This window comes from Phyllopteryx taeniolatus, chromosome 19 (genome assembly GCF_024500385.1).
Source record: "Phyllopteryx taeniolatus isolate TA_2022b chromosome 19, UOR_Ptae_1.2, whole genome shotgun sequence".
Taxonomy (NCBI): domain Eukaryota; kingdom Metazoa; phylum Chordata; class Actinopteri; order Syngnathiformes; family Syngnathidae; genus Phyllopteryx; species Phyllopteryx taeniolatus.
The window spans coordinates 243,076-254,231 of NC_084520.1; the positions used below are offsets into that span (position 1 = coordinate 243,076).

Genomic DNA, 11,156 nt, shown 5'->3' on the forward strand with positions numbered 1-11,156 from the left:
ATATTTGCCATCTACTGGAATCTTCTTACTGTTAAAGAAGTTAATGGCGTTTTGTTCCAATGAGTGCAGCGCACCTGGTGGTGCGTCTTCTCCCTCCCTTTATAGTCCAGTTATCACCACAGCTTCCATTCTTGGATGTTGTTCCAAATCATCCACTTTCCTTTGCTGTGATTCTATTTTCTTGTCCTTTTCCTTGATTATTTCTTTCAATTGTCTCACAATTTCATCAACTAAAGCCTTCAACTCTTCTTTTTGAACCAACATACTCAACTCGTTTGACATGAAGTTGAGTGACTTCTTCCAACTCCTCCAAATCCTTCAGCCATTTTCCGTGTTCTGAGTTATTTGTTGATTTGAGAAGATCAGCCAGTGTAATTCGCCTGAGGTTAGCCGCTTCAACACGACCTCGACACTGGCTTGGGCGCTAAATGGCCGCTGGGATCACCGCTTTTTTGACGCGAGTTGGCTGCTGGTTTGGGCGTTCGATGGGTGCGAGGACCAGCGCTTTTTCATCACAGTAAATGTTACCAACCACATCGCACTGGACATCACGTTTTATGATAGCAACAGTTTGGATTACTCAATTGCTCAATGTACAAATAGGAAGCGTAATGAAATAAATATGTATTGTACCTGTGTAGAGGCCCGCCGGTATGTTATCTTCTGGTGCTGGTCCAGTAGGCTGCTAAGCTGATCCCTAAGCTTCCCCAGAGCCTGGTGAGTCAACAAGCCCAAAGCAACGGGATCGTCCTCCTAAAACATGGCAAATCATTTTACAAAAACAAAACCCATATGCCATACTCAAAACCCACGGCCAACATCCGGCCCGCCATCTTATGTGTCCCACCATAACTTGAGTTTTTTTGTTCAAAAGCCCACAGTTTACATGCTTATTGTCATTGTGCTCAACTCATTGATGGTATATTTTCTGTCTGCAATTTAGGTGTCCTATTTTATTGATGGTTCTTAAACACACCACACAGAAGTTTTGTTTACTTCTCTCCTAATGCAGCTACACAAATATTTTTTTTCAAATGAGTAGAAGGTCAATTTATTGAAGTCGGTCAAGCCACGTGATAATACTGTAATATTCAAAACAACAAATACTTTAAAAATGTCATTTCCAAACTCCTTTTGCCGCATCGTAATGCTGCACAAGCATTATTATTATTTCAGTGGTGTCAATGGACTCATCTACCCTTGGAAAATGCAGTCTACATTTTTTTTATTCTATCACAAAGTTGCTGAACTACATCACCAGCCAGTACCTTAGAACTTCTGGTTGCTCTGGAATATGAGAAGGGGATTTGCTTAATTTTAGATCTCATTTCTTCTTTTTCTTTGCCTTCAAACATTGTACAATCCCTTTACTGATGGATTCTTTGATCATTTCTACATGTGAAAATGGCTTTTTGTGCTTACCCCAAATCCACACCACTCTCAGGGGCATATTCTCTCGTGTGCTTAAGCAGGACTCCTAACTAACTTTTGCATCGGCTGCACTGTTGCACACAACTTTTTATATTGAGTGTACCAGCAAAAAAATCAAGGGCAGCCAAATTTTCATTCAACATTTTAAAGGTACTCTCTCTAAAAAAAAAAAATTTAAAAATAAAAAAGAAGTCCGTCATTTTAGGCAATATTGACTGGTAAAATGATTTAATAATGATTGTGTACACACACACGTGTACACACACGTGTGTACACACACACGTGTACACACACGTGTACACACACACGTGTACACACACGTGTACACACACACGTGTACACACACGTGTACACACACACGTGTACACACACGTGTACACACACACGTGTACACACACGTGTACACACACGTGTACACACACACGTACACACACGTGTACACACACACGTGTACACACACACGTGTACACACACGTGTACACACACGTGTACACACACACGTGTACACACACACACACACACACACACACGTGTACACACACACACACACACACACACACACACACACACACACGTGTATATACGTATATATATCGGATTGGTGATCGGTTATTGATTTATTTAAACTCGCTGATTGGCCCCAAAAACCCTGAACGTGTAAAGCAAAGCAAATTTATTTACAGTATTTAGCACAGTTGACTGTTCTGGCCTTCCCTTCCTAAATAATCAGGCCAACAATATCCCATTCAACCAGAATCAATGCCAACCCGCTCCCACAGACATAAAAGGTTTGTTTAACTTACTTTTAGACTTCAGTTTCCACTGTGCAGCGTTTAGGTGCGTCTGCGTATCTGTGATATTGTTTGTGTTGTTCGTGCTGTGTTACGTCATGTTGTGTGGGTATAAGCATAAGTTTGTCAAAATCAAAATACTTCTAAACAATAAAACAAAACTGCTGTCTTAACTCAAAGTATTTAACGTCACCATTTTTCTCACTAAATATACTTCCAAGGGTGCTAGAATCAGAATCCTCTTTATTTGCCAAGTATGTCCAAAAAACACACAAGGAATTTGTCTCCGGTAGTTGGAACCGCTCTAGTTCGACAACAGACAAGTCAATTGACAGAGAACATGTTTGAGACTTAAAGACATTGACAAAAACAGTCACTGAGCAATAAAGAGTTTCTAGTTATCTGGTAATGCCGGTACAAATTATTATTATTTTTTTTGACAATTGTGCAAAAAGATTCAGAGTCCTCTAGCACTAGCACACTCTAGAGCAGTTCGAATGACTAATCTCGCAATAGTCCGGTGCAACGACCATCGTGCAAAGGGCGCCGAGACTTCGAGCGAGTGTATGCGGTTGAAAGTGACGAGTAGTGCGATCATCTGGGACAATGTTGATTGTGCAAATGTTGCAGATACTCCTCAATCAGTGCGCAAATGGAGCAGATGCTACTCTGGCATGAGTGGCCACTATTGGTCAACAACAGATGTGCAAATAGTGCAGCGTGGCGAGACAACGACAGTGAGTGCACGAGTAATATATAATTGGCCCGATATGTAATTCACCACCAAGTCTTCTTATTCTCTTTCCTGCAAGAAGACACACCAAGTACCCGTGTCTCTCTCTCTAATCACCTTGGCTGTTGTGGTCCAGTTTTCTAGAAGCTCCTCCTGTCCGCTATGAGCCTGTTTTCACTAAAAGCCGCACAACACACTTCCTTTCACATCTCCACCACATGGTTCTCTACTCTGCCTTTGTCACACAAGCAAATATTTTTTGGGGTTTATGCAATTTATTTTGTCTTTTTTAGTAGAAAATGGCATTCCTGTTAAAAAAAAATAAAATAAAAAAAGAATACAAGCAATTTTCTTTGAAAAAAAAGACCAAAGAGCTGCAATAAGAAAAAACCTTTGCCCCATGTGAGGAGCTCAAAAAGTTAAAACCACACAAATGATGTTCACAATCATGAATCCAATGTGTACCACCTACGGTCTGCGTGGCTGCTTTTGCATGCCTCAATGCTTTCGGGGAGTCAACCATTACCAAATTCCAGGGGCCTCTCTGGTTCTGTGAACAACAGCCCAACTCGGGGAAAAACTCACCTGTTTCATATCCTTTGATTCCATGGGAACAGCAAACACTCCTCATGCTCTACTTCTTCACCAGTCAACACCACCTGACAGATTCCCGTCAGTGCATGCCAAATCCAAATTTGGACAATAAGAGCTCTCACTGTCAGCCTGCAGATGCGTGATGAATTTGGAGGCAGAATGAGACAGCCTTGAAAGAAGCCAGCAAACGCAATCCAGCTATTTTTTGGGTGGATCAGTTGTTCCTCCTGTGGTGCTCAGCATAATATACATGGAGCCGCCTCTGGAAAAATGACAAATTACACAAATTATAAGATGAGGGAAAACACTGAAGTTACATGTTCGCTAGTCTTTAAAAGGGGGCATATTATGGTCAATTTACTTTTTGTATACACAGTAATAGTGCGCCTATTTGAGGATCACCGTTGGCGAATTCACCTATTTGTGGTTTTCTACAATTTTTTTTATTCTTAATTTTGTGGCAGATGTAGCATTGGTTGTTATTTAATAATTCTGTAATATAACAAATAATACAACAATACATTATATAATTCAGTACTGTAATAATGTAAATGTGTTCTTTTGTTGGTTAAACCATGACAACCCAACAAGGTAATTGAAATACCGTTCGAGTGTTACGCTGCATGCAGTAGCTCTGCATATTTCGATTTTTGGTTTGCCCGCCCTGTTCAGCCTGTATATGCTACCCTTGGGTGAAATTCTTCAGAAATGTAATGTTATCACAGCTCTGCAGACGTCACACAGTTATATCTAGCAGTGTCTCCAGATGACTGCAGTTCAATTGAGGTGTTGTGTCAGTGTCTAAAACAGATAACTGGATAAGGCAACATTTTCTTCAATTAAACCACAACAAAACTGAAAGAATTGTTTTTGGCAATAAAGAAAAGAGGATTGCTGTTCGGAAATAACTGGAGTCCATCCATCCATCCATTTTCTGAGCCGCTTCTCCTCACGAGGGTCGCGGGCGTGCTGGAGCCTATCCCAGCTGTCATCGGGCAGGGGGCGGGGTACACCCTGAACTGGTTGCCAGCCAATCGCAGGCCACAAAGAAACAAACAACCATTCGCACTCACATTCACACTTAGGGGCAATTTAGAGTTTTCAATTGAGCTACCACGCATGTTTTTGGGATGTGGGAGGAAACCGGAGTGCCCGGAGAAAAAACCCACGCAGGCACGGGGAGAACATGCAAACTCCACACAGGCGGGGCCGGGGATTGAACCCCGGTCCAAAGAACTGTGAGGCAGACGCTCTAACCAGTCGGTCCACCGTCCCGCATAACTGGACTCACTCTCTTTAAAAACCAAAGACCAAGTCTGAAACCTTGGTGTACTAATAGATTCTGACCGGACTTTCAACAGTCATATCAAATCAATTACTAGAACTGCCTTCTACCATCTGAAGAACATATCCAGAGTGAAGGCTTGCATGTGCCAAGCAGTCCAAGAGAAGCTCATCCATGCCTTTATCTCAAGCAGATTGGACTATTCTAATGGTCTTCTGACTGGACTCCCCCAAAAGAGCATTAAACAACTGCAGCTCATTCAGAATGCTGCAGCTCGGGTTCTGACCAGAGCAAAGAGGTCAGAGCATGGATGCCCAATACGTCGATTGCGAAGGAAGTGTGGGGAGATCGCATGAAATTAGGAAAAAAAAAATGGACGTCAGCTTATCATTCATCCTCACTACAAAATGTGTCACTTGATTGACATACAGGGCAGCCAGTCTGAGATCTCACCTTTTCTGACATATTGGTAACCATTGCAAGGTGCTGCAAAACTCCAGCAAGCTACCGAGTTACCGTCCAATTTATTTTTCTCAACTAAAGAAGGGTTATAATTATGAGCGCTTGGCCAAGTAGGAAGCCAAAAACCTACCATTTCCATATGGAATGGGAGGAGGACTTTTTTTTCCACAATGTCATATTCCAGGTGCGTTTGCCTCATCTGCCAGTCTATTATTGCTATTCCGAAAAAGGGAAATGTGGAGGGGCATTTTAGAACTGGGCATAAAAACCACGACACTGATTTCCCTCCACAAAGTGAGCTGAGTTAGGTGAAGGGATTCAAATCCCAGCTGTCCGGACAGCAGTCATTTTTCTCAAAGCTAACTTCAAAAGCGAAGGCAGCCACCGAAGCATCGTTCCGGGTGAGTCACTCCATCGTTAAAAAAAAAGTCCTTTTAAGAGGGAGAGATGGTAAAAGAGGCATTCCTTCAAGCAGCTGATTCGTCATTCCGAGACTTTAAAAAACAAACCAGAAATACTATCTTCAATCAAAGCTTTCCAGCTATCAAGAAGTACAGTTCCGCGGCGCAGCGAAGCCATAGGAGAGAACGTGACCCAGTAACTTTGGAAGGATTTCGCAGACTGCGAGTGTTTCTCATTGGACGAGTCTACAGATGCAAGTGACACAGCCCAGTTGTGGATTTTTATTCGGATGGTGTTTACAGATATGACTGCAAAAGAGGAACTATTGCCGATGAAAGAACACACGCGAGGACAGGACAGATTTCAGTCTTTTAAAAACTTTGACAAAACCCAGCTCCACGTGTGCAAATTGGGGTCCATCACCACAGACGGAGCACCCGCCAAGCTTGGCCGCTCAAATGAATTCATTGCAAAATGCTTTCCCAGAATTTTTCAATTATCATTGCATAATACACCAACAAGCGTTATGCGTAAAAATGCTAAACATGTAAGAGATAATGGTCGTAGCAACAAAGATCACCTGTTCTTTTCGCACCAGATCTCTGCAAAGATGTCTATTCCGTGCACATCTGGAGAATGCGCACTGTGACCACTCTTGAGTTGTTGCCCCACACTGACGTGAGATGGCATAAGATGACGTGAGTTTTTCCATGAAGCTAAACATGCAGAATACAACCAACTAAATGACAAACAATGGCTGCTGGACTTGGCACTTTTAGCCAACCCGACCAACATGTTGAATGACCTTAATGTAGTGTCATGGGTGTGTGTTCCGGTTTTGTCTTCCCCCCTGTTTCACACACACCTGCCCCTGAGAGCATCTTCCCCACCTGTGCCTCGTTCACCCTAATTACCCCTTGTATTTAACCTCGTGTCTCGTTCCCTCTCGTCGCCAGTTCGTCGTACCTTGTCGTCGCGTTCCAGCGTTCCTTGTTTCCACGTCACAGACTCACAGTAAGACCTGACCCTGTTCCGATTGTCGACCTCGCCTCTTTGCCTCATGTTTTTGGACACTGTTGCCTTTTTTGGATCGCCTGCCCGTGTACTGACCTATGCCCGTCTATTAAACCTCTCTTTTTGGAAACTGTCCATTTGTTTTGGAGTCGTGCATTTTTGGGTCCTATCCTCTGTTCCGTTCATGACATGTAGAGCTACAAGGAAAAGACAAAACCGTGATGAATATGATCAGCTCAGTTAATGCTTTCAAACGAAAAATGCAAGATCTCCTCTCAAAGCTGCAGCACCCTGATTTGGCAAGCTTCCAGAACCTGGGGTCAGAGATGGAGACGCAAGGGAAGGTGTGCGCGCAACGTGCCAGTGCGCGCTACACAGAGCAGATTGAGAACTCTGTCAGAGTTTGACAAACGTTTTCAAGACTTTGTTTTATTGGAGCCAGTCGCTACATTCATGCGTTACCCTTTCCAGAAAGATGCTGAGGTTGATTGAGTCACATCTAAAATTGCAACATTGTTTCACCTGAACTCTTCTGGAGTGGAGGATGAGATTTTGACACTACAAGCTGACATTGAACTTAAGTCCAGGGCACGTGGGGAGTTCTTAATCACAGAGGAAAAGTACCACAACATGAGGATATGTGCTGCCTTCTTGACTGCATTATTCGGCTTCACTTATTGATGTGAGTCAGTCTTTTCCCACAAGAAGATTATTAAGTCCAAATACCGTTCCACCATGACTGATGATCATTGTGCTTGAGGCTGGCTATCAGCAGCTACTGTCCGGACTATGCATCGCTGGCTGATTCCATTCAGTGCAACTCATCAGATTAAGAGAATGACAAAAATGTACAGCGTTATATTGTGCAACAAGGGTTCGTTCAGTTATGCAAGGTACACCAACATATATTGTACATAGAAAGAATCTTCAATTTATTTCTAAAGAAATACATGTTTTGCATTTTTATAATACGTAGATCATTTTGACTTGGTCATTTTATAAGTAGCTCGCATGCTGAAAAGGTGTGAGCACCCCTGGGTCAGAGCATATCACTCCGATTCTAAAGTCTTTACACTGGCCTTCATTGGAGTCCAGCTGTGTTTGATGATACTGATTGGACTGGATTAGGAAAGCCACACACCTGTCTATAGAAGACCTTACAGCTCACAGTGCATGTCAGAGCAAATGAGAATCATGGTCAAAGGAACTGCCTGAAGAGCTCAGAGACAGAATTGTGGCAAGGCACAGATCTCGCCAAGGTTACAAAAAACTTTCTGCTGCACTTAAGGTTCGTAAGAGCACAGTGGCCTCCATAATCCTGAAATGGAAGACGTTTGGGACGACCAGAACTCTTCCTAGAGCTGGCCGTCCAGCCAAACTGAGCAATCGGGGAAGAAAAGCCTTGGTGTGAGGGAGGTAAAGAAGAACCCAAAGATCACTGCGGCTGCGCTCCAGAGATGCAGTCGGGAGATGGGAGAAAGTTCTAGAAAGTCAACCATCACTGCCGCCCTCGACCAGTCGGAGCTTTATGCCAGAGTGGCCCGACGGAAGGAAGCCTCTCCTCAGTGCAAGACATATGTAAGCCCGCATGAAGTTTGCTAAAAAACATCTGAAGGAGTCCAAGATGGTGAGAAATAAGATTCTCGGGTCTGATGAGACCAAGATAGAAATTGTTGGCCTTAATTCTAAGTGGCATGTGTGGAGAAAACCAGGCACTGCTCATCACCTGTCCAATACAGTCCCAAGAGGGAACCATGGTGGTAGTGGGGGTGTTTTTCAGCTGCAGGGACAGGACGACCGGTTGCAATCGAAGGAAAGATGAATGCGGGCAAGTACAGGGTTATCCTGGATGAAAACCTTCTCCACAGTGCTCAGGACCTCAGACTGGGCCAAAGGTTCAAATTCCAACAATACTTTTACCCTAAGCACAAAGCTAAAATAACAAAAGGAGTGGCTTCAGAACAACTCCGTGACTGTTCTTGAATGGCCCGGCCAGAGCCCTGACTAAAACCCAATTGAGCATCTCTGGAGAGACCTGAAAATGGCTGCTCACCAACGTTCACCATCCAACCTGACAGAACTGGAGAGGATCTGCAAGGAGGAATGGCAGAGGATCCCCAAACCCAGGTGTGAAAAACATTCCCAAAAAGACTCATGGCTGGATTCGCTCAAAAGGGTGCTTCTACTAAATACTGAGCAAAGGGTCTGAATACTTGTGTTTTTTTCTTTTTTAATAAATCTGCAAAAATTTCAACAATTCAGTTTTTTTCTGTCAATATGGGGTGCTGTGTGCACATTAATGAGGGGAAAATAAGAATTTAAATGATTTTAGCAAATGGCTGCCATATAACAAAGAGTGAAAAATTTAAAGGGGTCTGAATACTTTCCGTACCCACTGTAAATAAATTTGCTCCTGCTTTGCTTTGCAACATCAGTCCAGTCTTCCACCAAAAGAGTTCCCATCCAATACTGGTGTTGTATTTCAAAATAAAAGTCCCCTGAAATTGGCATATTTTGACCACTGATTTCAAAGACTCATTAAAAATAATCCTTTCGGTATCTCAAGACCAGTCCAATCCTGGAGGACACTACACCATCCCAGGTTTCCACCAAAAGAGTTCCCATCCAATACTGGTGTTGTATTTCAAAATAAAAGTCCCCTGAAATTGGCATATTTTGACCACTGATTTCAAAGACTAAAAATTAAAAATAATCCTTTCGGTATCTCAAGACCAGTCCAGTCTTGGAGGACACTACACCATCCCAGGTTTCCACCAAAAGAGTTCCCATCCAATACTGGTGTTGTATTTCAAAATAAAAGTCCCCTGAAATTGGCATATTTTGACCACTGATTTCAAAGACTAAAAATTAAAAATAATCCTTTCGGTATCTCAAGACCAGTCCAGTCCTGGAGGACACTAAACCATCCCAGTGCTCCACAGTGCCAGCTGGCTTGCCTTTTTCTTTTTGAGTGAAGGCTGGCTTCACCACAGTTCAGTTCAGGCCAGGTATAGCAGTAACAATGGGCAATATATTATGTATAATGATGGAGGACTGGTTAGCACATCTGCCTCACAGTTTTGGGGACCGGGGTTCGCATGTGTGGAGTTTGCACGTTCACCCCATGCCTGCGTGGGTTTTCTCCGGGTACTCCGGTTTCCTCCCACATCCCAAAAACATGCATGGTAGGCTAATTGAGGACTCTAAATTGTCCGTGGGTATGAATGTGAGTGGGAATGGTTGCTTGTTTGTATGTGCCCTGTGATTGGCCGGCGACCAGTTCAGTGTACCCCGCCTCTTGCCCAAAGATAACATCACCCGAGCGAAGATAAGCGGTATGGAAAATGAATGAATGAATGATTACTTATTCAGGACATCCTTAGTTTGGTAGAGGGATCCCTATTACTTTCCAATATTTATCATCCATGTGTGACTTTCAACAGAGCTTTGCATCAATTACTACTCCAAGAAAGATATTTTCATTCATTGTTATGTTTGAAAATGTTTGGGGGGCTTATAGGGAGGAGTATAGCCCAAGTTAAGGCTATACTGGGGGAGAGTGGGATGCTGAGGTTGAGGATCTTGGCTAGCTCTCCCCGAGCCTCCAAGCAAAGCTGTGTAACTGGGGCCAGTTCAAGAGAGTGCATGTGGGTAATTATCTGTCATGGCCGGTTCGTGTGTACAGGTGTTGGTATTACTGAAGCCCATTCGGTGCCTTCGTGGTCTAGTTTTCCCCTTTAATTCCCCCTCCCCATTTGAACAGCGTTCACTCCGCGACTACACAGCCTTGTTTACGTTCGCAATGGATAACAGTAGTCTGCCCCTAGCCCCCGAAGTAGCAGATAAGTCATGAAGCAACGCACCGTGTCGACACGATTCCAAGCCTATACTGTACTGGACTGGACTGGATTAGTTCTACCGGAAGAGTACGCGATGGCATTAATAGCAATAGCATCGTCGTTTTCGATCAACCATAGCAGTTCTTTAGCTTACCCGTCGAAGTAATGTTATTTTAGAAGTAGCTCCTTGTCAGGCGTCCATCATCACATAGGGTGCAGTAGCCATCTTTAGTGCGCCATGTTGCATAGCTTTCGGCTGCTGCTTGTGTCTGATTGGATAACGTCGCACTCTTTCGTTTGATTGGATGCTTCTTCTTCTTCTTCGACACTTTGTTGTTCTTCTCCTTCTCTTTCTTTTTTAGGCGGATTGCAAACAACGTTTACGTGCATACCGCCGTCTACGGTACAAGAGTGTATAACACTCATTCCCCCAACCCACAAATCTGTTTTGATTATTGCTTTGGCTTCCATTCTGAATCGAAACATTTCCTCTTTCATGAAACCAAATAAAAATTCAATTCCAAAAAAGTCTTCCATCTAATCGTGCTGTTCATTCATTTATCTCCAAATTCCCCTTTATGTTAAATATGTCTCCTGCAGTGCTG

General features: G+C 43.3%; 1 protein-coding gene across 5 annotated transcripts in view; it reads right to left on the minus strand.

Annotated features, from left to right (window-relative positions):
• The window catches only part of tmem94 (transmembrane protein 94), a 93,174-nt gene extending 82,322 nt beyond the window's left edge, over window positions 1-10,852 (minus strand). For 3 of the 5 annotated variants that reach the window (XM_061756468.1, XM_061756469.1, XM_061756472.1), the window contains exons 1-3: window positions 10,706-10,852; window positions 3,541-3,811; window positions 634-753 (exon numbers count right to left, since the gene is read on the minus strand). In XM_061756468.1, coding sequence (XP_061612452.1) covers window positions 634-753; window positions 3,541-3,564 — 144 coding nt within the window. In that variant the 5' untranslated portion in view covers window positions 3,565-3,811; window positions 10,706-10,852. Of the gene's footprint in view, window positions 1-633; window positions 754-3,540; window positions 3,812-10,705 lie in introns of those variants that run through there. The other 2 variants (XM_061756467.1, XM_061756471.1) reach the window with 2 other exon arrangements.
• Window positions 10,853-11,156: the final 304 nt, after the last annotated feature.